Genomic DNA, 26784 nt, shown 5'->3' with positions numbered 1-26784 from the left:
TTAGATAACGTTACTTTTATTACATATTTAATACATATTCAAAAATAAACATAACACAAATGTGTAAACTGTGGTACAGTAGAGTTGTTTGCTTCACAAAACTCTTCCGCCTGTTACGAAAGTTACAAATGCACATGAATTAACTTAGCTGCTTTCCGTCTCTGCAGTTGGTAGACGTGTAATGGACCAAAAAAAACCCCACAATGCTTTTAATCAGTGTAATGTTTTTATGAGACACGTCTTTTTATAGATCGTTTAAACCAGTTTGACAGCAGGAAAATATTTGTGTGCCGAGAAGTCAAATTCTGGTGGAACCTGGATTAAAAGCAAACAATAAAAATTCCAAAGTTATGTACACTGCAAGAACTGCTCACATATTTTCCTTAGCAGGCCCAAAATGGCACCTGCAGTACTTTTAGCAGTTTTGTCATAGTTTCTGCATTATAACTGGATCTGTGCTATGTCAGACTGCCGTGTAAACTATATATCTTTAACCATTATCGTTGTGTTTCATCAACTGTCCCACTAAATTGGAGTGTCTATAACTGCAGGAGGAACTCTTTCAGAAGTGCTGTAGATTTCCTGTAACCTATTGATTTTTGGATATTCGTTCACTTTGGTCCTAAACGGCAGTAACTTTTTTTGGATTAAATCATGCTTTCTTTAAAAGAAAAGGATTTTAAAAGTTTGTACTTACAGCAGGGACACTAAGGGAGGAAGCTTACTATACCTCGTTTCCTCCACTCATGACATACAGTAATTAGATTTATGCACAACTTCTCCAACTATTTGGAGACAGGGGAACTCTAAACACCAACTAACATTTTTATACTTGTCCATCTTAGAGACATTACGATGGTTTAACCCATTAAATTACGGCCATTACTTCACTTTGGTCCAAATTGAACTGCACATTTAATTACATAGTTTAGAAGAATCCAAATATCCAATATTCCTAACGCCAGTTTATTCTTTTGGTGCAAAAAATACCTTTCCTGTACTAACCGTAGTGTTCACAATTCCATATTCTAGGGAAGGTTCCAGTGGACAATGAACAAACCCATGCCCTCCCAGGATGTGTCACATTCATCTTTTAAAAAAAGCACACACACACACACCTATTCAACAGGCTTGCGAGCTCTGATCCTTTCAAAAAAATATTTCATTTCTATTGTGGAGTCCAGCTGTTCAGTGGTGTGAACCATATAAAATTCTGTAGTTGTATTCTTGAGAACATTTCGTACAACATTTCTATGCACTTCTGCACAGCTATGCTAGCGTCTAATGACCGTTTCATTTAAAACTGTGAAAACAGCCCAACAGTGTATTTAGAACAGTGGTTTTCAACCTTTTTTTGGTTAGGGAACCCCAGAAATCGATTGTGAAATTCTGGGGAACCCCAACCCTCGCCCCACTCTCGCGTGTCTCTCCCCCCTTACGCGCCCTCTCCCCCACATTTTCTCTATCCATTTCCCCCACACCTATATATCTCATTGACTAGTGTTTCTAAGCGCATGTTTGCCTAGACAGAAAGCAAGTTTTTGGAGTGCGCCCCCCTGCCTGGGAGCCCCAGCGTTCGCACCCCCCTGGCTTGGAACCCGGTGTCAAATGACGTTGCGAGCCATGTGACGTCACATGACCCTGCAGTGTCATTCGACGCGCGTTGTCATTGCGACGCGTCACATGACCTCACGGCATCATTTGACGCTGCATTGCCATGGCGATGTGTCACTGAAGACCCGGCTGGCAGCAGGTAAGGGATATTACACAGAGGCCTTACGCCTCCCACGGTATTTAATTTAAATGCCTTGGGGAAGGGTGTGGGGCCTCTGTAACCGCCCCCCCAGCAAATTTGGCACCCCCAAATTCACAAACATCTGCTTAAAGAAGCATATGAGTAGCACTGGATAATCATGGACACATGACACAAAGCTTGGCCTCCTGCAGACGCACTTACTAGTATTCCCTCCTACTGTCTCTGTATGTTCTCCCTACCTACCAATTAGATTGTAAGCTCCTCGGAGCAGGGACTCCTTCCTTAATGTTACTTTTACAGTATGTCTGAAGCACTTATTCCCATGATGTGTTATTTATATTTGTTATTTATATGACATGTATTACTACTGTGAAGCGCTATGTACATTTTATGGCGCTATACAAATAAAGACATACATACATACATTCACGCACCGCTGTTTTAAAATACTCTTGAAATAAGTTATGGTGACAAAAAAAGTGACACAGATCCTCCACTGTATAACATACAGCAACACTGCTTTTCAACATTATCACAATGCTTCCACTGCAGCTAGGGATTCTGTGAAATTATATGTAAATGAGCAGTGTCACCTTTTGCTTTAAATCCATTTTAACACATACTACTTTAACCCAGGTTATGCTGAAAAGCTGTGTAAAATGGCAGGCATAATCTTATAGGGGTCCATGTTAAAATGGATTAGAAGCAAAAGTTGACACGAGTTCTCATTTGCATGTCATTACCCAGAATCCCTGCTGTAGTGGAAACATTCTATGTCACGAGATAATGGTGAAAACAGGGTTATAGACCTGTCTGAAATATGTGAATGTGCTCACAAAAGTTATTTTTATGAGCTTTAAAGCAGTATTTAATTCAAAACCCTATATGATTTTAAAATAAATAAGTTATGTAGTATTAGATAAGACTTACTGCATTTTTGTTATTTTAAATTTCACTTTTTATGCCCTTTTCAATGTATTAAATGATATACCGGACTGAAATGACTCATATCATCAATAGATCACTGCTCTCTCTACTAAAAAGTAGGCAAGTTTCAAACCAGTGAACCAATTCCATAGTTTGTCAATTGGCAAAGTATTTAGGACGTTCTAATCATAATGTTGTTCATTCCTTAAGCTTACCTTGGAGTCCTTCTTGTGGCCCCCTGCGAGCAACTTCATGACTACAATATTGTTTTTGGCAACTTTCAAAATCTCATTGACCTAAACAAGTGATAGTAGATACTTTAGCAAAAACAACACAACATTTTTAATACATTCATAGAAGTTTACTCAATACAGGCATACCCCGGTTTAAGGACACTCACTTTAAGTACACTCACGAGTAAGTACATATCGCCCAGTAGGCAAACGGCAGTTCGCGCATGCCCCTGTCAGCACGTTCTGAACAGCAATACCGGCTCCCTACCTGTACCGAAGCTGTGCACATGTGTTATTTACATCAGTTATGCACGTATATGACGATTGCAGTACAGTACATGCATTGATAAGTGGGAAAAAGGTAGTGCTTCACTTTAAGTACATTTTCGCTTTACATACATGCTCCGGTCCCATTGCGTACGTTAATGCGGGGTATGCCTGTACAGTATTGCATAATGTGAAACATACCATTTTAAAAAAAAAAATCATTATTTGTGTCTTCCTGTATTCGGAGGTACACCAAGCTTACAATATCAAAAGCATAGTCTTAATAAAATATACCAATTCTGGCACAACAATAAAGACCCCACTTGGGAATTGAAATATTGTTTTACAATGTTTAAATATTTGCTTTCTGACGATTAGAGTATACTTGTGATTACCCTGTACGTGTTTCTTGCAAGAAATTTATAATCTACCTAGCCATAACTTTTATTTTGAAATAAAATATTTGATTTAATAGAGTTCATATTTAATTCTTAGAATATACAGAAACCATTGCCAAATATTGTGAAAATACGTTTTATGCGATGTATTCACTAAAACATGGATACAAAAATTATCTTTTTGTTTTTATTCCTGTACCATAAATTCTATTCCTCTCAATACTTTATACCGCAGAATATTTTTTTTTAATGTACATGGCCATCACATTCAGATTTTCTTTTTACTGAAGTCTATGAGTAACCAAATAATGCTATATGCAGTGAATTAAATATTATAACTGACCAGAGTGAAAGAATCTCACCTCCTGATCTTGACTGGGAATATTTTCTAGAATCATTTTTGTTTGTTGGAAATGTTTGCTGGCCGCCATATACAAATCTGAAGACTGAGGAGGAGGGCTGTATTTGTTCAAATCAGACATTTCCTTAAAAGTAAGTAGGGAAAACAAAACATTGCTGTAAGATGTAAAAACGATAGTATTAAAACAAAAACGAACTGAATGTAAAAAAGCAATAAACAATGACGCAGATACCATTGGTGTGTGGACACACACACACACACACACACACACACACACAGCTCAACCCCGTTATAGCGCGATCCACTACAACGCGGATCCGCTTATAACACGGTTTGAGCGTGGCTCCAGATATTAAAAAATGGAGATGTTTTTAAAACATTCAATGCTTTATTGCTAACGGACACATACACACCTCTACACCATGTGGGAATTGAACATGAATACATTTTTATATAATACACATGCAGGAATCGAACCCAGGACCATATGCTAGTACCAATTCCCTACCGGCTACGCCAGAGGGTTTGTGTTATGTCACAGACTCTAAAAACAAACTTAACATATAGTTAAGCTACGCCACAGGATTGGTGTGATAAAACAGACTCTATAAATATACTTAACATCTACAGCACAGTGCAGTGGACTGTAAGTCTACGTAAGGGCCGCGCATGTGGACGCAGCCTGATGAAGCAGGGAGAGCTGCAGAGAGGAGACAACTACAGATGCCAGTAAGTCCTCATGCGGCAAAATTTTATAACGAGATCCCAGTTTTAACGCGGTCTCATTCTGTGGACCCCGGGGACCGCGTTATAACAGGGTTCAGCTATATATATATATCTCTATAGATATCTATCTATATCTCTATAGATATCTATCTATATCTCTATAGATATCTATCTATATCTCTATAGATATCTATCTATATCTCTATAGATATCTATATCTATAGATATCTATCTATATCTATAGATATCTCTATCTATATAGATATCTATCTCTCTATCTATATAGATAGATATCTATATAGATAGAGAGATATCTATCTCTCTATCTATATAGATATCTCTCTCTCTATCTATATAGATATCTCTCTCTCTATCTATATAGATATCTCTCTCTCTATCTATATAGATATCTCTCTATCTATATAGACATCTCTCTCTCTATCTATATAGATATCTCTCTATATCTCTCTATCTCTCGCTCTATCTATATCCCAGGCTGTGTTTAAAACAGCTAGCATTGGCTTAAGGGTTCCATGTAGTCATGGATTTAAGGCAAAATGTGCTCATTTGCATGTCATTTCCCAGAATCCCTTGCTTGGTGATAATGGTGAAAAGCAGGGTTGCAGACCTGTCTAAGACATGTGAATGTGCTCACAAGTAATATTTTTTATTTATTTATATTACATTAAATCTGCTCCAAAGTGAAATGCTCTTCAGCATATTTGTTAACTTGTGCATGGGAACGAAGATGTTTAAATGCAGCCTCTTCTACTTCTTCCACTATAATAACTGGACTATCACTATGATCAAAAGCACCAAGACAGTACAGGAAGCTAGGAAGTCACATCTGCTGCAGCATGTCCACAAAGTAGCACATCTGACAGACAGTTCCTCACTCTGCAGGTACCTTCAGGTTTGAAATTGGGAGATCTTGGCTAAGAAATAGTCATGATATAACAAGAACATAGGTGTTGTACTCCAGCTTATTGAAGGTTAGAAAAGTACCTTGAACTGCAAATAATGCACGGGTGGTGGTGTGATAACACTGTTGAATGGCGCAAACCTGTGCTCATACCGAACTTGTTCACTATCCAGCTCAAACTTGGGTTTCCTTACTTTGCCATCCATATCAAATGCGATCATAGTCTAAATGAAACATAATTAAAATCCATGCTTTATATAATGTGGAAGGAAAAAATACAATATATCTAACTATACGATATGTATTTTAGTACACTCATTTTAAATATAGTACATGCACACTTGAAGCAGCAATCCCTGTTGCTCATTTTTATTTGAGTTAATATCAGCTATTTTCAGCTCTTCGAACTCCCAGTTCCCAAAATAACAGCATGCTAGGCTCAATCTGAAAGCCATATGAGAAACAATATCACAGCTGGAGTTAGCCTCACCTTCGCAGACAATTGAAAGCCACACATGACATAATAATAGTTTGTTCTTGTATAGCGCTGCTAGTTCTCCGTAGCGCTTTACAGAGACACTTTTTTTTGCAGACACAGTCCCTGCCCCGCAGAGCTTACAATCTGTTTTTTTGTGCCTGAGGCACAGGGAGATAAAGTGACTTGCTCTAGGTCACAAGGAGTCAACACCAGGCATTGATCCAGGTTCCCCTGTTTCAAACTCAGTGCCAGTCAATAGGAGTAGTTGCTTTCCATTGAACAACATACAGATTCTTATTTTTTATTTTAGGGGGGAGATTTAAAAAATATATTTTAGGAACAAAGGAAGCTCCAAGTTTGGGTTCATAAAAAAAACAAACAAAAAAACATGCAATTTGTTTTTGCGATTGAGGCCAACTGCAACTTTAACAAAAAAACAATTATTAATAGGGAGAATTTTCCAGGGATTGGTGGAAGCAACAAATTTAACAATTGAACTTAAATGATCAAAAGTCAAGTATTTTTCTATGTGCTACGCTACTTCACAAAAAATAATAATGCAATGTTATAGCTCTGACCAAATAGAGGATTGGGTTTTGCAGACAAATTACTGTAAAAATGCCAATCTGCTACAATTACCTTGTACATGCCAGCACACATGTTCTGATACGCTTGGCTTAGTGTGATTTCTCTACTCAGAGGCCGAACTGTAAAAACATTTCATAGCTGTTTAAGAAATAAATCAAAATGAACATTTCACAATGCTAATTTCAGAATACAATCCAGAAAATTGCAAGTACATTTTTTTTTAGATATTTAACAGCAGATACATTCAGCTGTTATCCCAACAGACAACACTTTGAGATCCTCTTGTACTAAAGAAATGAAAGGTGTCAACTTTCTGGGACCAATAGTGGGGCATGTTTACGGGGTTAAAAATGGGTCATGGACACTTTTTTTGTTTTAAAGGGGCATTCAAACTTTGTGGCTCAATTTATTTTTTCTTCAAAATAAACTTACATGGGCAATTAGCTACCTTAAAAACATTCAATCAACTCCCTTGTTTATTTCTATCGGGTGAAAAATGAATATGAATCGCTTGTTTCGGAAACACTGAAACCAATCAGTTACTTGGGTCTATCTGCATGACAAATGATGGCACCATAATTATTTTGTAAACAAAAGAATAAAGCTAAGATAACAATGTTAAGGATTATACACTGTCTTTTAGTGATGAGATCATTTGCCAAACATCATAAAACCATTTGTTTACTATTGAAATGTTAAGTTTAAAAATGATTTTAAAATGCATCTCCTTTATTTTTTTTAAAGGCGTCCATCAGGTACGTTCAACTAGTCAGCACATTTATTAAGATGAAACGTGAAATGTGTTTGCATCATGCTTGTCAGGTTCCCCTTCAAACAAAAACTATTTATTTATTAAAAAAAAAAAAAAAATCAAAAATTTGTTCAACGTGTGATTACATTTTTGTAAATAATGTAATTCCTTTAAAGAGGCAAGATGCAGCTCACATCATTTGGAAAGCAACTTAAAAGGAGGAATCCAAGCTTTCTTTTCTTCATTTTTTTAATACAGGTTTGAAGTAGGGGGTCTCCGAGCTGAACCCCATTAATTTCAGCTCAGGGACCCCGTTTCCAGAAATACCTCCATACTGGGTGCCGGTAGCCACTCCAGGGTTGACTATATGTACGCTTTTTAAAGCTCCCAGGACCTCCTCACACATCAAATATCTGGGAGTAAATTTATCCAGGAACTACCATTCATTATATCAAAACAATTACCTGGCCTTATTTGGGAAAATTAAAAAAAGATCTGGATAAATGGGAAGGCTACCAGATCTCATGGATCAGGGGAATGATTTCTGTAAAAAATGAATATACTCCCCAGATTATTATACTTCTTCCAGACACTCCCGGTCCATGTCCCTAGCTCCGAACTGAAACATATCCAAAATACAAGATGTTTTTCGATTCATTTGGCAAGGCAAAAAAACGAGGGTGGCTAGATTGGTTCTGATGTCATCAAGAGCAAGGGGGGGTATGGGCGTCCCAGATGTATCAAAATATTACCAGGCTGCTCACTTGAGACATTTGGTGGTCTGGAACGCTGAACCAACTCAACACTGTTGGTCAGCTAAAGAATCTTATTACGCAAAAACGCCCCCCCTGCCAGCTCGTCTTTGGGGCTCTGATAAGGGAAACATGCAAATAAAACAGTTTGATCTGAGAGCAATGAAGCTCACCTGGGAAGTGTGGACGAAATCCAGGCCCAAATTTAAACTCATCTGCCGTATCACTGCTCACACCACTTTTCAACAACCCCAAATTCCCCTCTGGATGTGAACATCAGCAATTTGATCAATTTAAATTAAGGGGCATTAAGACACTTGCTGACCTCACAAGCGACGGGAAGTTCTTGAGCTTTCAGGATTTGCGAACCAAACATGCAGCTCCGGAATCGGATATGTTCAAATATCTCCAGATCAGACACTTTCTACAAAAAATTCCCCAAAATTGGAATTCCCCCCTCTCAAGAGTTTTGAAATGATGTGTGAGAACAACACGTATCAAAAAGGTCTAATCACCAAAATATACGCTGGAATGGAGATATCAGCAGACTTGCCTGATCATGAGTATATGCTCAAATGGGCAGCAGATTTGAACATAGAGAGGATTGGGAAGATATATGGGAATCAGTGGCAAGGACTTCCATATGTACCACGACAAAAGAGAACATCTACAAAATATTATTCCACTGGTATCTCACCCCAGTGAGACTAAGACAAATCTACCCCCTGGCTACGGATATATGTTGGAGAGGCTGTGGGCAAAAGGGGGACATGGCCCACATATGGTGGACATGCCCAGTAATTTAGAAATATTGGATCACCATACAATCTCTTATAAAAGAGTTAACGGACCTCACCATCCCCATTGACCCACAGACCTACCTTCTGGCTAAACCAATTGAGGAAATTGACCGGCCAGTAAGGAAATTACCTTCATTTTCACAGCTGCGAGGTGCGCTGTTGCTGCCTCCTGGAAGAAAGTACCCCCCCGTCCTCCAAAGAAACTGTTAATATTAATGGAGAAGCTGACTTTTTTCCTAAAGCAGTCCACATGTGAGTTCTACAAAACCTGGGACCCCTGGTTACAGCACGGATTTGGTTTAAAAGCTACCCTCCCAATGGGACCAGCTGGTCCCGGTGATTTTGACTGGTAGCATGATGGAGTCGGCTCCCGGTGGCGGGTGAGAGGGGGATCCTACTACGCCCCCTCTCCCTTCCCCCTTCCTTCCCTACCCCTCCCCCGCTCCCAGCTCTGTCTCCCCTCTTCTCTTCCTTCTTGCCTCTCTCTCGACTGATCCCCAGGCCACTCCCCTCCTTCCTCATTGATCCTTTCAGGACCAGATGACAAACAATAGAAGGATACCCTCCTCCCCCCCCCCCCTTCTGTCGAGGACCACAAAGTGGTCAAGAGGCCTCGCCGTAACTGGCGAAGTTCTACCTTATCTGTCCTATATCTTTGAAAATATACCCATATTAGGCTTCGTATACATTATGTACTGCTGTTTAATAACTTCTGCCTAATAAAAACATTTGGAAAAGCTCCCAGGACCTGCGGGCCAATAGGAAGCTGTGACATCATCATTTTCGTCTTCCTATTGGCCCATGCCACTAGGAAGTTGAAAACTGCAGAGATACCGGCACCCCCCTTAGGAAATAAGTATCTCCGGCTTGGGTTCCTCCTTTAAGTTGCTTTCAAAATGATGCCTGCTGCACCTTCATATAATACCTATTCCACACTATAGTAGCTACTCCATCTGAGGACCAAATACAAACCACACTGTGTTGAGGGAGTAAATCCACATTACTTCCACAGAAATTAATACCTCACAGGGATGTAATTTTAGTTCATGTAGAAGTTGAGATACTGGGATACTGAAAATATCTGGGTGAATACAAATAAATATTCTAATTTCTAATTCTAACTAAACAGAAAATACATTTAAACATGGAGTTGTTTCAAAAGTGGGAACATAATGAGTAGTGCATATGGATTAAGTAATCCAGGATTAAACTTCTGGATTTACTACAATATATAGCCATCCCCTCTAGTTATGGTTCTGTGACAGGCGACTGCTACATTAGAGACTAGAACCACATCCAGCAAATACACAACATGGATTACATGGGCACCCTGAAGAACATCTACTTTGTCAAATTATCCAAAACGTAGCTGATACCCAGAAGGGGTGGTGAAAAACTGACAAGAAGCTCTCGTTCGCACGTAAAAAAATCACGTGTGCATTACCTTTCTTTTTTTTCTTTGTTTTTTTACTGCTACGGCCCTTCTGTTGCTCTTCCAATATGCGCTCTTCTGCTATTTGCGAGCTATCTGCTCGACTTAGCGTGGACATCAGCCAGGCATAAAGGAACTCGGACAGGTACCTGCATAAAAAGGGCAGACATTTTACAGGGGTACTGTAGGACCAACAACCACTTACTGCAGCATGACAAATAGGTCAGTAAGTTCCAACACTCATTCAAAAACAAAAAAAACATTTATTACAAAAAAAAAGGTACATCTTACACAATCGGCATGTCGATTGTGAAAGATACACCATATATGGTATTGCATTTTTGAAGAGTGTTATATTACAGACATGTCTTGTTTAATAAAAGGCGCGCCGGAAGAAAAAAAAAAAGTTGTGTGTGCTGAGCAAACGTATTGCAAGTGAAACTTCTTTGTGTTTTGTCACAGAAATTGTATTTGTGATGGTGATGTTTTTAATTCAATGAAAGATTTGAGAGTATAATTTATTTTATTTATTTTTGTGTCGAAATTTTCATACGATCACTTGGAATACATGATCCAATTGACTTATGATAACTAAAGTAAGATACATATATTTTGGATTGTAAACTATCTAAAATGCCGTCACTCTCAAAAGTCTTTAATTCAATGTAAATCATAAAAATCAAAACACAATTTCAGTGACCAACCGCAAAGAAGTTTGACTTAGAACGCGCATGCTCGGCACACACTCCCTGGTTTTTTTTTATCATCAATACAGTTACTATATTAACATATATATATATATTAATCTATATACAATTCATGTGTTTTATGTTTAAACACATTTCATCTTTTCCACTTCTGGGTTTCTTATGATAAATTTCTAAGATTTTTACTTTTTGCACTTTTATATTTGTGCTCACTGGGAATTCCTCTAATAACAGTGTTCCTTTTGTTTGTGTATGTGTACACAGACCACGAGGGGTTGTGTGTGTCCGCCTCTGCCCATGCGCCGGCGGTGTTGCCTGCCTCTGTGCATGCACACACCCGCCTCTGTGTATTCGGCGACTGCCGCTTCTGCGCATTCGGCGACTGCCGCTTCTGCGCATTCGGCGACTGCCGCTTCTGCGCATTCGGCGACTGCCGCTTCTGCGCATTCGGCGACTGCCGCTTCTGCGCATTCGGCGACTGCCGCTTCTGCGCATTCGGCGACTGCCGCTTCTGCGCATGTCCACTCGGCAACGGCCACTTCTGCACATACGCGACCAGCGCCAGGCAATTACGTCACTTCCGTAATGCATTGTCGTCCTCATCAATGAGATTTGTCCCATCAAAATTCACTGGGTCCCACCAAAGTAGTTTCACTTTTAAAATCCCTATGCCAATGTTGTGTATTTATCTACCGTGACCTGACCAATTTTATTATGTTGGGAGAAGTTTGTCCTATTTTTTTTCCCCATGTATCTCTACAACTCACCAATAGATGTAGTAATATTCATGCATGCTGTAAAGTTCCAGCTCAAAGCCACTCAATAGATACTGGATCATGATCCGCAGATTATGGTAAAGAACCCAGGTTCCCAGGCAAGCCAAATGTTGCCTCTGTGGCTCCTGTTTTAGGAGCATGCTGTGGAGAGCAGCATCTACCTTCTCTGCCTAACAGGAAACAAGGAAAGGTCATGCCTAATAGAAATAATAAACATTTCATTGGTTGAGATACAAGTAAAGCATTGCAGATAAAAACTATATGGACTCCAGTAGAGAATACAGCAAGTAAAACAGGAGGGTAACAAAGAATACCTCATCTTGTAACGTAGCAAAATCTTCCAGAATATGCCCTAGCTTATCTCTCTGGCGTGCCCTGTTGTGACCATGGATCTGAATCAAGCTGCAGAATGGCTTGAAAAGACAAATGTCAGTAAGTTATTACTTTAGTTCCTTGGCTGTTCTTAAAAAAATAATAAATGAATAACTTTTTTTTTAGTAGTGGTAGAGCAGTTACTCACCCGTACACAGTGGGTCACAAAGGAATCAATGTAATCTTTTGCCTGGTGGTTATTATAAAGGCAACATCTAAAAAGAAACACATACAGTATTGTCAACAGCTATAAGAACAATGTGTCCTTGCAGACCAGTGTAGACTGTGATGCATTCTTAAAAGGCATTGTAAAATTACTTACTTTGAGGAAAGGACAGGAGGGCTAACAAAAGATCGCAACGCATCTTTCACCATGTCCTGCATCAGATGTGTTCCAAACACTTTCTTATTATCCACTAGGAAAGTAGTCTTTACATAAAAGAAAATAAATTAATCAATTTCACAATGTGTAGCCATTTACAAGCAAAATTATTACAGGACATAAAAATGGTTTATTAGGTTTTGTTTTTTTCTCTAATATAAAAAGGAGGGGTTTCCCAGTGTCACCTAATCGATAATTACTGTACCAAAGGAGGCCTCAATTCAGATCCCCAGATACAATGTACACCTTTAATGTATCATCATATAAAATCAAAAACATTAGCAGTGTAAATTGATAGTAAAGGTTGTTTTACGCACACACCAAAAAGCAGTTTCACAAGGGAATCCCCACAGAAGGTTTCGGAAGGACAAATTAGTTTTAAACAGTGATAAAAACAAATTACCTACATTACCTAATGATTCAAGCATGGAAGGGAGTTTTTGGCAATATATAAAAATATGTATATTATACTATAATTCAGAAAGTAGGTGGAGTTTAAAAGAGAGAGCTCGACAAATGCACTCGCCCGCATGCCAGGGTGAATGCATTTTACCTGCTGGCGAGGTGCTGCGGTGGCGTTGTTCAGGTTCTACCGGCATTCTCCTCTGCATTTAAAATGGCAGCTCGGCGTCAAATGACGCCACGTTGCCATGTCAGAGGAGGAAGCATCAGAGCAGAGCGGGTCAGGCACCCACCCAGTCAGTCAGCTCATGCACCCAGTCAGTCACGCACCCACCAACCCACCCAGACCAGTCACACACTGTCACAGTCTTTCACACGAGGAATTCACACTTAGTACAAATATAGAAGTGCAAATAGTTAAAACAGGGGTGTGTACCCCACACGCGCTTTCTAAGTGAAGCTTCTTTGCGTTTTGTCACTGAAATTTTGTTTTGATTTTTAAGTAAAAACATCACCATCACAAATACAATTTCTGTAACAAAAGACAAAGAAGTTTCACTTAAAATACGTGTGCATTAAAGATTTTAGGATGCAATATTTACTTAAAAGCTACAAAGAAAAGTGCAGTGAATATTCTATGGCAGCGATGCGCAAACTGCGGGACACGCAAGACTGTCTGCGGGGGGCGCGGGGTTTACAGAGGCGCCCCACGCGCTTCCCGAAGGCACTTAAATTAAGTGCAGGAGAAGCGGCGAAGGCCTCTTTAAATCTCACTTACCTTGGCTCCGGCGGCTTCTTACACACATCGCCATGGCAACGCGGCGTCAAATGACGTCGCCGCCAGAGCAAAAGTAAGAAGTGCGGGGGGGGGGGCTAGCTATTGATTTTTTATATATATAATTTTCTTTATATAGTGTCAACAATGTACGCAGCCCTTTACAAAATTACAGTGCAAGGTAAATAAATGACAAACAATAAGAATATGACAAAATAAGGAAAATAAGGTTGTAAGAAATAAAATAATATTTACCTGCAAGAGAGATCTTGAGAGAACACATGGGGACTGTTCACTAAATTCACAGAAAAAATCCTATTTAAAAAGATAAAGTTACTGTTAATATTCATGCCAAATGAAAACTGTTAGAAAAAAATCTGACAAATCAATATTTTTTTTAATTACATGCGTGTACAGTGTATATACTGTATAGAAGAGAATGTTGTGAGTAGAACACTCATAGATTATTTGATTCACTTGTTTCATTATTATTACTGTATTGCACCATGTTATTTTTCTTTATTCTATGGCAACGCATCTGGCTCCCCTAATCTTTGAAACTATCGTCTGCTTAGCTCTGGGAACAAGCTTCTTAAGGGTAGTAGCAAGATTATTTGCCTTTAATCACTTATCACTATTTATTCACGTTTATTAACTATATTACACAGATTATCTGTTTTAAACAAAATTTTTCACATTCACTTAATAGTGTTGAGCGCCATCCAGTGCTTTTGTCCAATATTGAATGAGACAAGCTGTAAGCTGACGTAAACGCCTGAGGAAGTCACTCACGTGACGTACAGCGCGGAGGTGCGGACCAAGTGCTGAGAGGTTACTCTGCTTCTACATACCAACCACAGTACATCTGAGACGCCGGTTAGGCAAGAACAATATCGTTGCTATTGGGGAGAATTAGGAGCATTGCTGTGGATCTCCATTACCCCTAATGGGTATACCCTGAAGCCTGAGCATGATCGGCATTCATTGCCTGTGGATCATTACCAGATCCGCCCTTCAGCTGTTACGTCAGCTTGTCTCAATCGAAAGTTTTTTAAACCCCCTATATGAGTGCAAGTCCTGGTGACTACTTTCTGTTCTAAATAAATGTTGTATACCGTATTATGCCATGGAGCTGGCACTTCTTTTTGTCTTTGATTTGTCGTTATCCATGTGATCAGGCTAGATTACTTAAGAAGCTACAACCTACGCCATAACGGACTGCCTTCTGGATCTGGACATTTCATCACACATTTTTCATTGGGACTGGTTTGATTAATTTATATTCACTTTCTATACTTTATATTATCAAGAATTAACATATATATATATATATATATATATATATATATATATATATAGATAGTTCTCATTGTACAAATACTTATTTCACATTTTAATCACCATTCTATCGCTATTCACATTGTTAACACATTATGTTGGCTCTTTTTTGTATTTATACAAATACCTACGTTGGTAAATACGAAAGCCAACACAAAAGTATATAACCCACACTTTCTTTCTTGCAAAGCATAGTGTGGTATCATGAGACTGATAAGCCCATGGAAACCAGTACAGGTTTTAAATACAAAAAATAAAATATCGTCCAGCACTGCTTGATTTTAACCTAATTAAAAAAAAATGCTCAACACAAAGCTTAGTGTCATGAAACAGGGCAAAACATGTTTTCAAGCCAAGATCTGTTAAAATACAGTAATACAGTATACCCAGGATGACTTGATAATGTAGTTTAAAATTATGAGCAACGGCCAATTGCATATTCAACTATTTTTAGAAGTCCTCAAAAAAAGTATACGAGATTCCTTAATTGCTATATGAAATGTGAATATCTATATCTACAGATATTTGTACACACGGAGAATGCAGATGAAGCATTGTATGTGCATACTTATTTGTCTGGTGCAAAAGACTATAGAGTCTGATGGATACTTTGGGGCAGATTCACAGAGCTCAAATAGGTGACGGTCGTTAGCTTCCCTGAGTTTAACGGACATCCACAAAGCTAATGATATGCGAAATCAACGCCTGTTCACCAAAGTAACATCATAACCATATCTGTAGTAGTGGGGATGGTCGTAGCACAGGGACGCGCTAACCAATACACTGCACAGGCACTCTGGGAAACATGAGTTCTGATTAACGCACATGGGTTCCAGATGTTACCTAAACTTAACGCCCATGTGCATGGTCAAATTCAAATAAATAAACTTCACTATGTACAGTATTTTGTACCTGCCCTATCAGCTACAGTAAATCCAAGTCACATTGTTGCAAAGAAAATGTTCAGCGAAAGCTTATACACTACTGGTACGCAGCACGTTCGTTCTAAACTTACCAATATACTGTGAAGGTTTGTTAAATTGACAACTTCACAAACACTTTTTATTCGATCTATTAGTTTGTAAAAATAGTTGACCATTTCCTCTTTCTTAATTATTTTTGCATAACGCGGAAAGGTAGGAGGAAGCAACCGCTGGTTAACAAGAGGCTCAAATCCCATCATGATTGGATGATCTAAAAAATAAACCAATAAAGTTATGTTCCAAATAAACTTATTTGTCTCATGTAATGCACGATTGTTAAAAATCTGAAGAAAAAACAAACAAAATCAATCCCAACAGTCGATTAATATTTCCTCTTTTTTTTAAGCTTATGTTTTCATGCATGAATCAAACTTTGCTACATTGTTGTTCATACCGTTTGAATACATTTCCTGGGTTTATAAGATATAAATACATACATATTAGATTCTTAGTAAGCTGTGATAGAATTGTGAGGTTTAGAAAGCGCTGTGAACACTATCATGTCTATCTACACAAATCTACAAGACCTACACAGTACACAAAAAACGGCACTTGGTGACGATAAAAACAAACAAACAAACAAACCAAAAAGTACAAAAGAACACCCACACACGAGAATAACGTGTCGTGTATCGAAGAAATATATTATATGCAAAATCAAAATTTGAAACGGCTTCTTTAAAATATAGGAGAAATAAAGCAAAAATACAAGTGCCACAGGCATTAGTTGGAAGCATAATTCAGAACATCAGTTGCACGTACAGTATAGTAGGACTGGGAACAGCCATCTCACTCCCCAAATGGTACAAATCCTAAACATTAACAAAGGGTTCAGCACCAGTAGGGAAATACAGAAGAACATACATTTATTGAAAAGCAGGAGACAAGAAAACAAGCAATGTTTCAGGCAACACTGCCTCTTTCTAAAGCGGATAGCTTACTCGTGCTGATAGCTTGAGAAAGAGTCAGCATGACCCGAAACGTCACTCGTTTTCTTGTCTCCTGATGTCAGCTTTTCTGTAAATGTAAGTTGTTCTGTATTTCCCTACTGATGCTGTGGGCCTTGTTCAAAATAAAAAGAGAAGAGGCGGGCATTCTATCCCAAATAAACGTAACATTCACAATTTGTAGAAGAGTATCTGGATTTGTATTATTTATTTATAAAGTGTTTTACCAGTAAGTAATACAATGCGCGTTACCTCTCGTTTTCAAGTATGTCCTGAGCACGGCTTTGATGACGGATACATGGTTACAAATACATGGTTACATTAGGGGAACAGAGATATACATTATGCATAAAGACATTGCATGAACAAGCAGCACACATCAGGTAGGTCTGATGGAAGGCCGTGTACGGGCCTGAAACGTCGCTTTGCTGTGTGCTATGTTCCTTTCTAAATAAAGATAACATTTTTCATCACTAGCCATGTGTGCTGCTTGATACGAATCCGGATACTCTTCTACGAATTGTGAATGTTACGTTTATTTGGGATTGAGTGCCCTCTTCTTCTCTATTTTGTATATGTACTTGGAAGTCTGACCGCACTTAAAGGGACAAGCACCTTTCCTGCAAAGACTGGTTGACGCCACACTGGGGTATTCTGGGACTTTGTTCCTTTATATTCTCTATGACTTTGTTCAAAAAAAATATATAAAAAAACAAATTGATAGAAGATATATATAGGTGGCTGAATATGACCCCTGAGCCCATACCACAGCACAGCCCACCAGACGTATTTAAAGGAGAGAGATCACTCATGGTAACAGAAATCTATTGCATGTTATATCAGGTGTACATTGATCTAAAACATTCAGCAAGACAGCTGCTCGGCTCATAAAATCCAAGGTACAAATAGATCCAAAACCAGAAATAACCATGAATTCTTACCTCCTTTTGTGGTATCGTTTTGGGCCTGAATGCCATGCTGAAGTGAGTTGTGAATAGCAGAGAGTAGGTCGCCTGATTGGCTTATTAGCTTTTGAGCTTCTATTACAGCACTTGTCTAAACAACACAGAAAATGTAACAAAATATTACAGTAGCATTATTAGTAAACGTAATCGTGAATGCAGGTATTGATGTGGAGTAGAGTTAACAGTATAACAATAAAGTGTCCTTACCTCCTTCTTTGTGAAAGCTATTAAAACAGTCAGGAGCACACGAGTGAACTTCACTCTGCTAAACACGGCTAAACACTGCTGGTGCTAAGAAATAAAAAGAAAGGAGGCATGTCCATTATTCATTCAATAATAGAGTCCCCCTCCAGCCCCACACACACGTAGCCATAACACTTAACATTTCATAAATGTATGTCCAGAAAGGTTTAGAAATTGTACTCCGCCTCCCTTTCCCCCTCCCCCCCTCCGACACTTGAATTTAACACCACACAAGTGTCAGTATTTTGTTTTCTGATAGCATACAAGCAACTTCATAAAGATATAGAGCTATATTCATCAAGCAGCGCTCAACTGCATGGGCTATTAACTTAAATTCTTGGCGTTTTTAGTGTGTATATAGTGGCTTAATAAGTAGGAAATAAATGAGATGATGTGAGTGTGTTTCATCAGTCCTGTTCCTGAAGTAAATGATAAAATTGAGGTTGTAAATGGTATATTAAAGCAGCATTTCCCTTTTGCCAGTTTTTTTTTTGTTTTGTTTTAATAAATGCAGCAGTTCCTTACATTTACGGCAATGCAATTATCTAAATTGCCGATTGATCTGTTCTCCCGTGTTCGGTCAGCGAAGATGCTGCTTCCCTGGGCACCCAATATGTCTGCCTATTTCAAAAGAGGAAGTGGTGTGGGCTTCTTAAAATGGTTGCCACAGCAACCCAAGGAAGCGTAATACATTAGAAATCATTATATAGGGCATAAAGAGTGAAAAGAATATTTTTTAAATGCAATAAGTATTATCTAATACTACACAACTGGTTTATTAAAAAAAAACACATAGGATATTGCATGAAATGCTGCTTTAAATTACAATTAAGTTCCTTTAATAGGGCCAAAACACTACATGAATGTCAAACCATTAAGAAGAGACATCTTTTTTTGCAGATCCATCACAACAATACATCTCTTTCAAAAACAAAAACAAACAAAAAAACTATTACTTCAAGTTCTACTTCAGGATCTCTTGCTTCTCCCTGGCGACTTCTGGTGCTCTAGCAAAAAAGAAAGAGAAAATGTGCAAATAATTAATAAAGATTACTCTGATGAGATCTCGCAAGCTGTAACAAGTAATAATTTGGGATGTGGCTACTTGAAGTCACTGACAGAACCCATGTAATACCATCAATCACGCCTCAGCCCTGAGATGTACAACTACGGCCTCCTGCGAGTGAAATCTTTCCCACCTTCCTAACATACATTTCAAACTTTTAACATCCTGAAAATATGCAACAGTCTTAACACACCCATGAATAACCCTTCTTTTCACATCCAAAACATATTCCCTCACCTTCCCCTACATCAGTTATATTTTTACCAAATATGCAGGACAAAATATCGGAGCCAAAAGGAGGGAGGAGGGGGGAGAAATGTACCTTTACTCTTCTTTGCAGGTCGTCTTCCACGTCTTTTAACATACCTGTGAAGCCAATGCCAGAATTGTAACAAGTGCAGGAAACAAAATGACCAGGTATTCCAATGTATACCCCTGCCAGGGAATGTTACCTGTAACTCGGAGATCTGTCACACTGTTAGCCATTTTAAATCCATACGTCATGGACTGAAAATCCTCCTGTAACAAAGAAGGCCAATAGGGAGAGGGGGCGTGTTAGAGCCGACTAAAGATAGTGGAGCCGGAGTGTAAACTGACTGTGCGCGCAAACTGGTGCTGTGCGATTCGTAAAAAAACAAACAAAAAAAGACCCCAATTAGAGTTGGACAAAATTAGACACAAGACAGTCTACGTGGCGGTCCTAATATAGAATAATTCGACATGTAGAGCGGAGGTGTGTCTATCTAATTTATTTAAATGAGTTTAACATGGGTGTACACAAGTTAAAATAGCACCTGCCTGCACACAAATAACAATTTAGAGTTGGATTAACAGATGTTATTACTTTCACATCCCTTCTTAATTATGTGCATGCAGAGACCAGCCGGTAATCAGACGACACTATAAAAACCCCAGCATTAGCCACATACATTTTCTGGAGCCATGGCTATATCAATGCATGATATTCCTGAGAATAGACCAAGACCCCGACAAGGGAAATCATTTATAGGGTTGGAGAGTTACCGTAATGTATTTGGCATGGCCCATGATAAGGCACTCCAGATACCGCCCAACACCTCACATGGAAATGATGGAGTTTATTCTGGCTGATTTAGAGCCTATCATAAACATTAGAACAGCTATCCCCTCCTATGACCAAACTACTGGCCGTACTGCATTTTTGCGCTTAAGGGTTATGTTCAGGGTGCAGTAGCTTTTTCTGCAAATATTTTCCAACCTGCGTTTTCCAATATTTTTAAGCCGATATTGAGGGCATTGCTCTCATCAAACTCCTTCAGGATCAACAGGCTATTACAAACAACAGACAAAAATGTACCAGTGAGCTTCATCCCTCTTTTAGGCACTTTGTGATTGAGCTATGTACAGAAACCAGAAATTCTTCCATTTCATAAATGCCCAGCTCTTTTGTGTTAGTAAAAACCATAGTTGCACTCATGACGTATGATTGCAATTTTTTTTACATATTATGAATGGCCAATGGCACCAATTAAAGACCTCATTGTCATATTTTAATATCGGCGACTAAATACTCTGTAGCACCGAACTCTAAATTGGCTCCTTATTCCAGATATAACAATGGCGTAGCACTCAAATTTGAATGCTTCAGATTTTCTTAGCAAAAACATCTAAAATCGGCCCAAGCGTGAAAAAAAAAAAATGGCTCAACAGATTTTAGCTTAGCAACTGAAGACATAATGCAAAACATACTTATTGCGCAAGTCAGCGATTTTATTTTTAGACAAACACAAAACACCACATCAAATGATCTTACCTCTTCAAAAACAGCAGCTTTGTTAACTTTTTCTCTAGCAATGTCACAGATTTTAAGAATCCCCAATGCAAATGCCTTCATAGCCGGGTCTTCTATGAAGTCAGGATTATGGACATAAAGGCAAGTGAAAACGGTTTGTGCTAAGGAGTGGCCTTCTAACCAGGTTATCTAGAGCAACAAAAAAAAAAAGCATTGTAGCAGAAATTATATTTGACATGTATATATTACTATGAAGGATTAACTCTATCACAACATAATTAGTTATCATAAAATAGGCAAAACTACCAGATTTGCCTATGGAGAGGCCTGTTATGTGAATATAATATTGTTTTTTGTTGTATAGTACCGACAGTGTACGCAGCGCATAGAATGTTTGTGTTCAGGGGCCTACTTGTTAATAGAAATGGATCATATTTTGGATATTCGAGGCTAGAATGGATTAGTGAGGGTAGCTACTGTGACCACTGTCCAAAAACAAAACAAAACAGCTATTCTAGCTGAGGACACTATTAAACAGTTGACTTCACCCCCCAATAAAATCCTTACCAGACAGCAAAAGCAGGTATCCATAATTCCTATTAGGTCTGGCAATGTCAAATCCTTAATTTGAATGGTGCAATCCTTTCATGTAAAAACAAACAAACAAACAAACAAACTTAATGTTTTAGTACCCAAATACATTAAATGTAGAATGTCTATTCCCAATGGGCTTTATTTATGCTAAATATATTGAGCAGCACTCAAATCCTTTATGGCAATAGCCCATTTACTAATATATAAAGGACATGTGATTAAAAAAAACCCAGTAATCATGCAGTATTTGTGAAATAGATATGCACACAATTAAAAATGTACATACAATTATTAGTACAGATAAAAGAAAACCGAAAGCCACCATAGTTCAACTTTCCTAGATAGGATACCTGGGTGAGCTAGTAGTACAGTATATTGGTGTTAAAGACCTCTTACCACATCCTAGAGGTGGGGAAAAAAAGCAAATTGCTTCTGCAGTTGAATATTGTTAGGCTAAAGATAAAATAACGCTTGGTTAGATCGAAATACAGTAGGTACTGTAGTTTAATTGGTCTGTATTCTAATAGAACCTAATTATTGTGATGTTACACTTCCTGCTCTTGGTCATTGCCAAAATGACAATTTTCATATAGTACATACTTATCAAGTTAGTCTGTGTGATGCATAAAATGGCAAAATGTAATTAAAGCAAATTCCTTTGATAAAACACCAAAACGTGTTTGAAAATATGATGCAAGCTAAAATAGGACTAATAGGGTAATATCAAGGTCCTAGCTCATTTGCCTTGATAAGACGATACCTAAGCCCCACTGGCACATACATCAAGACACCTGCAGATAAAGTGTGGACAGTAAAAACCAACCTTTATTGCTTGTTCGAAGTTAAGAACTTTTCGATTAACCTGATTTCCAATCATACCAGCATCCATTTTGGGATCCATCATTTCAATAGCAGACATGGCTTCAAACAGACCAAAGCTGATGAGAAGAGGTCAACAATGAATAAACAGACACAGCATATTAAGCCTGAAGACAATTTGTGATTAGTCAAAAGGTCACTTCGAAAATAGCAGGATTTCATCTCTTATTTTACATGGCACATTAAACATAAATGTGACTTGCTAGCAATGAATTGCAATGTCTCTGCATATTCCATAAAATATCACTTTAACAATAGAGGAGATAATAGCAGGGTATATACCCTCCAGTACAGTAATGCACTTCAATATTTGAGTCTATTCACAACACTGATCTGTGGCTTCCATCGTGTTTCACGATTGTGATATTTTTGCTCTTTATTGCTACCGTGCCATTTGCAGTATTATTTCATTATACACACCCTTAAATACTGTACCTCCATATGAAAACAGAGTGTGCAGAATTTATACTGAAACAAAGTACTGAAAACACAACCCGTACTCACAGCTTATCATGGAGAAGCTCTCCCAACTTCAATTCTGTAACAACAACAAAAGATACAGTCTTGTTACTGGCTGCCTCAGCAAGTTTTCCTTCGGGTATTAAAATAGTTCTACAATTGATCCCAAGGAAGAAAAAAAAATGGGAAAACAAAACAACTGAAAAGAAGGTGCTGTGACTTGAGCTGCAATTGTGCCGCAATACTTTCTAAGATTGTGAAAGTGAATTACTAATCAATGTAGTCCATGTATATATCAGTCTATTACATTAATACTAGACCATTAGCAGCAGTAACTGACCCTATATATTTTATGGGAACAGGTAGCGACATTTAATAGAAGCAAGCTATCCCCCCCCCCCCTCTCCCCATCTGAACCTTCCTCTATCCTAATTCAGAATATGTAAAAATGTGCTAAAATACGCAAACATAATTAACGGTTGAAAATCTACCGCATGAGTTAATTCTTTCTGTTAATTTGTTGTTTTGCATTGCCATTTACTACTAAATACAGAATTTCAAAATACAGTACTGTAGTGCAAAAAAACAAAACAGTTTGTAGTCTTTTCGTAATCGAACAGAATCCAGCAAAAGTATCCATTCAAACTAAACGTTTCCATTTAGGCATGTCTACTTATACAATATAGAAATATATCAATTAATCAGGGTTTTTCATCTGACAGCCTGCTTAGGCTGCGTCCAGGGTTGCAGCCGCCGTACAGAGGCGCGCTGAGGGAAAGCGGTGCTTTCCCTGGCCTTGATTAGCGCGCCATCCGTGGGCGTGTCGGGGGGCGGGCCAGTGACGTCACAAAGCTGGTTTGCCCTCATTGGGCGAACCGCTCACGTGACCGTCCCTGCGCTCCCATGAGCGCGAAATCTAAAATTTTGATAAGACCTACGCTTCCGCACGCTCTCATTGCGGCTGCAGGGGCTCACTGGTAAGCACCAGCGCGCCTCAGCGCCTAAGCGCGGACCATGCCCGAGGCGGCAGCTAAATACAAATGTTCAAACTAAATCTTACTCTTAAGATATGTAACTACATGTGGTGCAACTGTTTTTAATTCCTTGAAAGGTGTTCCATTATAAAAATGTGTACATTTTTAAATGTAAATCACAGAAAAAAGTGCTTGCACTGCTGAACAGTAATACATTATGGTATATAACTTTGTAATGTGAAATATGGGCGCTACCTGCGCAAGGTAAGTATTGACCAATACTAAAAGGGAGATATGTGAGAATATCACAATTCGCCCCAAAGAGTTGCGTCGTTGGTGCACACCAAAAATTTGAATTTAACTTTTAATGATCAAAATTAAAATGAATGGCAATAGAATACGACGCTGTGCCAGTGCAGAGAACCAAAAAATAAAGGTGGCTAAATAAGTTAAAAGCCAGGAAGATGCCAAGGTGTGTCGTGTACCTTGAAAAGGCTAAATAGTAGCAGGCATGATTTAGGCCGAGCTCATGGTGGCAGCGCATCTGCGCGCCCTGGCAGCCGCAGCAATGTGTGCACTAGGTGTGCACTAGGCTGCAGGAAATTGGGGATGCAATCGGGGGTGTGGTGAACGCGTCACTAAGCTGGTTCGCCCTCACTGGCTGAACCAGCTAACGTGATGCTGATGTCACGCGACTGCAGACCGAAATCACAGATTTACTTGTAGGGTCAAAATGTATCAGCGTCGACACGCTACAGCGCCGTGGGTCCTTGAAGAACTACAATAGGAAATCGGGTAAGAGTCCCGGAAGTGCACTTGCACATAGCGACGCCGCCACCATGAGCTTGGCCTTGGTGTCCGATCTGTCAGTTAACGGGTTAATACCTCCTTAAGTCATAATTGTTGGTGTGCACCAACGATGCAACTCTTTGGGGCGAATTGTGATATTTCTACTCACTCTTATCTCCCTTTTAGTATTGGTCATTTTTAAATGTATACACAATTACAATACTCATGGCCCTTTTACTCCTAAATTATTTTCTGATCCAGCGCATTTGGAAAACGAATTGAAGAGCCCAGGTACAAATAATGTGACACAAGCACAGAGCAAAGCCATTTACTGGATAAATCCATAGTCGTATATATATTTATTTTTATGCCAACGTGATTATAATTACCACTACAAGCATCTTTGAATTCCTGGGTTATGTCTATCCAGCTGGCATTGTTCTTTCCCATCTTGTCTGCTATGGAAAGTTCCCATCCCGAGTCATCATCTTCCATAGACGCTTTCATAACCATGGTAACCGACACTGAAATGATACAGGAAGTCAGCAGAATGGCTACAAATACTCTCCTGTATACTGTACATCCTTCTTCAATTAGATATTCCATAATAATACATTTTCAGGCTTGGTAATGTGTGCATCTTCCATCTTTGTACTCAAGTGGTACCAGCGAGAATACACACTGAATAACCAGAAGGGCACTTGCTGTATCTGAAACAGCTTTTAACATTGATGCCGCTGCCACCAACACCGCCACCTCATCCCTGTCCCCCAACCTATCCTCTGCCCCCCTCCTCCACATCTCTACCCCACTCTCGCCACCGCATACCCACTGCTCCCCTCGCCACCACCTCCTCCTACCCTTCTTAACCACCACCTCCTACCCTCTGTCCTTCTTCACCACCATCTCCTCCTACCTTATGCCATTCTTCACATCACCTCCTCCTACCCTCTGCCCTTCTTCACACCATCTCCTCCTACCCTCTGCCCTTCTTCACCATCTCCTCCTCACCCTTTGCCCCTCTCACCACCACTTCCTATCCTCTGCCTCCCATTACCACCCGTGCCTCCCTCACCATTTCTCTGTGACCCCTCACCACCACTTTCTGTACTCCACTCACCACCTTTCTGTGCCACCCTCACCATCTCTCAGTTCCCCCCTCTCCATCACCTCTGTACCCCATCACCATCATCTCTCTGTGCCCCCTCACCTCCATCTCTCTGTGCCCCCTCACCATCATCTCTCTGTGCCCCCTCACCACCACTCTCTGTGCCCCCCTCACCACCATCTCTGTGCCCCTCACCTCTCTGTGCCCCCCTCACCACCACTCTCTGTGCCCCCTCACCACCACCTCGCCCCCCTCGCCCCCTCTCTGTGCCCCCCTCATCACCACCTCGCCCCCCTCCCCACTTCTCTGTGCCCCCCTCCCCACTTCTCTGTGCCCCCCTCCCCACTTCTCTGTGCCCCCCTCCCCACTTCTCTGTGCCCCCCTTCCCACTTCTCTGTACCCCCCTCACCTTCTCCACCGGTTTCGAACCCCTGTCACGCTGCGTACAACTGACATGCGCAACGACGTTAAATAGGGGGCGTGGCTTGCCTATGCTAAAATCTGTGCGTTCCAGAACCAATAAAGAAGAACGAGAGCTGCGGGAAGCATCGCGAGAACAGCGGGGAAAAAACACACGCGCTTCTCGCGAGAGTTCTGTGTACCACTAGTGCTCAGCTGCCTCGCGATGTTTTCTGTCTGACGTCACTCGTACGCTTGCAGCTGCTCCCTGTCCTGGAGGACTCACCCCACCGTGCGCAGGGAGACACTGAACCAGGGGCAGCCCTGTCACTGAACCCCTCACTGCAGTGAGACACTGAACCAGGGGCAGCCCTGTCACTGACCCTGTGCTGCAGGGAGACACTGAACCAGGGGCAGCCCTGTCACTGAACCCCTCACTGCAGGGAGACACTGTACCAGGGGCA

The 26784-nt window shown here is 39.7% G+C and overlaps 1 protein-coding gene across 4 annotated transcripts; it reads right to left on the bottom strand.

Moving 5' to 3' along the window:
• Positions 1 to 26442, bottom strand: NAA35 (N-alpha-acetyltransferase 35, NatC auxiliary subunit). Of its 4 annotated transcripts, none has more exons than XM_075598994.1 (24): positions 26331 to 26442; positions 25203 to 25337; positions 23096 to 23129; positions 22536 to 22650; positions 21686 to 21760; positions 21140 to 21307; positions 19800 to 19866; positions 19670 to 19713; positions 19238 to 19288; positions 18807 to 18902; positions 18246 to 18329; positions 18015 to 18129; positions 16159 to 16337; positions 14061 to 14120; positions 12569 to 12675; positions 12395 to 12461; positions 12189 to 12287; positions 11866 to 12044; positions 10404 to 10540; positions 6708 to 6775; positions 5674 to 5814; positions 3944 to 4066; positions 2899 to 2979; positions 1 to 315 (listed from the first exon to the last, which is right to left on the bottom strand). In XM_075598994.1, exons 2-24 carry the CDS (start codon positions 25324 to 25326, stop codon positions 256 to 258), a joined length of 2274 nt encoding a protein of 757 aa, XP_075455109.1. In that variant the 5' UTR covers positions 25327 to 25337; positions 26331 to 26442; the 3' UTR covers positions 1 to 255. The 4 variants fall into 4 exon arrangements, 3 of the variants coding, with proteins under 3 accessions (XP_075455109.1, XP_075455115.1, XP_075455118.1); XM_075599000.1 differs by lacking the exon at positions 26331 to 26442 and adding an exon at positions 25428 to 25559; XM_075599003.1 differs by lacking the exon at positions 18807 to 18902.
• Positions 26443 to 26784: the final 342 nt, after the last annotated feature.

The sequence above is a fragment of the Ascaphus truei genome, chromosome 1 (genome assembly GCF_040206685.1).
Source record: "Ascaphus truei isolate aAscTru1 chromosome 1, aAscTru1.hap1, whole genome shotgun sequence".
Classification (NCBI taxonomy): domain Eukaryota; kingdom Metazoa; phylum Chordata; class Amphibia; order Anura; family Ascaphidae; genus Ascaphus; species Ascaphus truei.
The sequence above is the reverse complement of the archived record's forward strand: the minus strand, read 5'-3'. Positions and strand labels throughout refer to the sequence as shown.

Coding starts and splice junctions, on each gene's coding strand:
- NAA35 (XM_075598994.1), bottom strand. CDS start 25,326: ATGGTTATGAAAGCGTCTATGGAAGATGATGACTCGGGATGGGAACTT. Junction 12,045..12,188: donor TTGCTACGTTACAAGATGAG/GTATTCTTTGTT, acceptor GTTTCCTGTTAG/GCAGAGAAGGTAGATGCTGC. Junction 2,980..3,943: donor TTCCCAGTCAAGATCAGGAG/GTGAGATTCTTT, acceptor TCACTTGTTTAG/GTCAATGAGATTTTGAAAGT.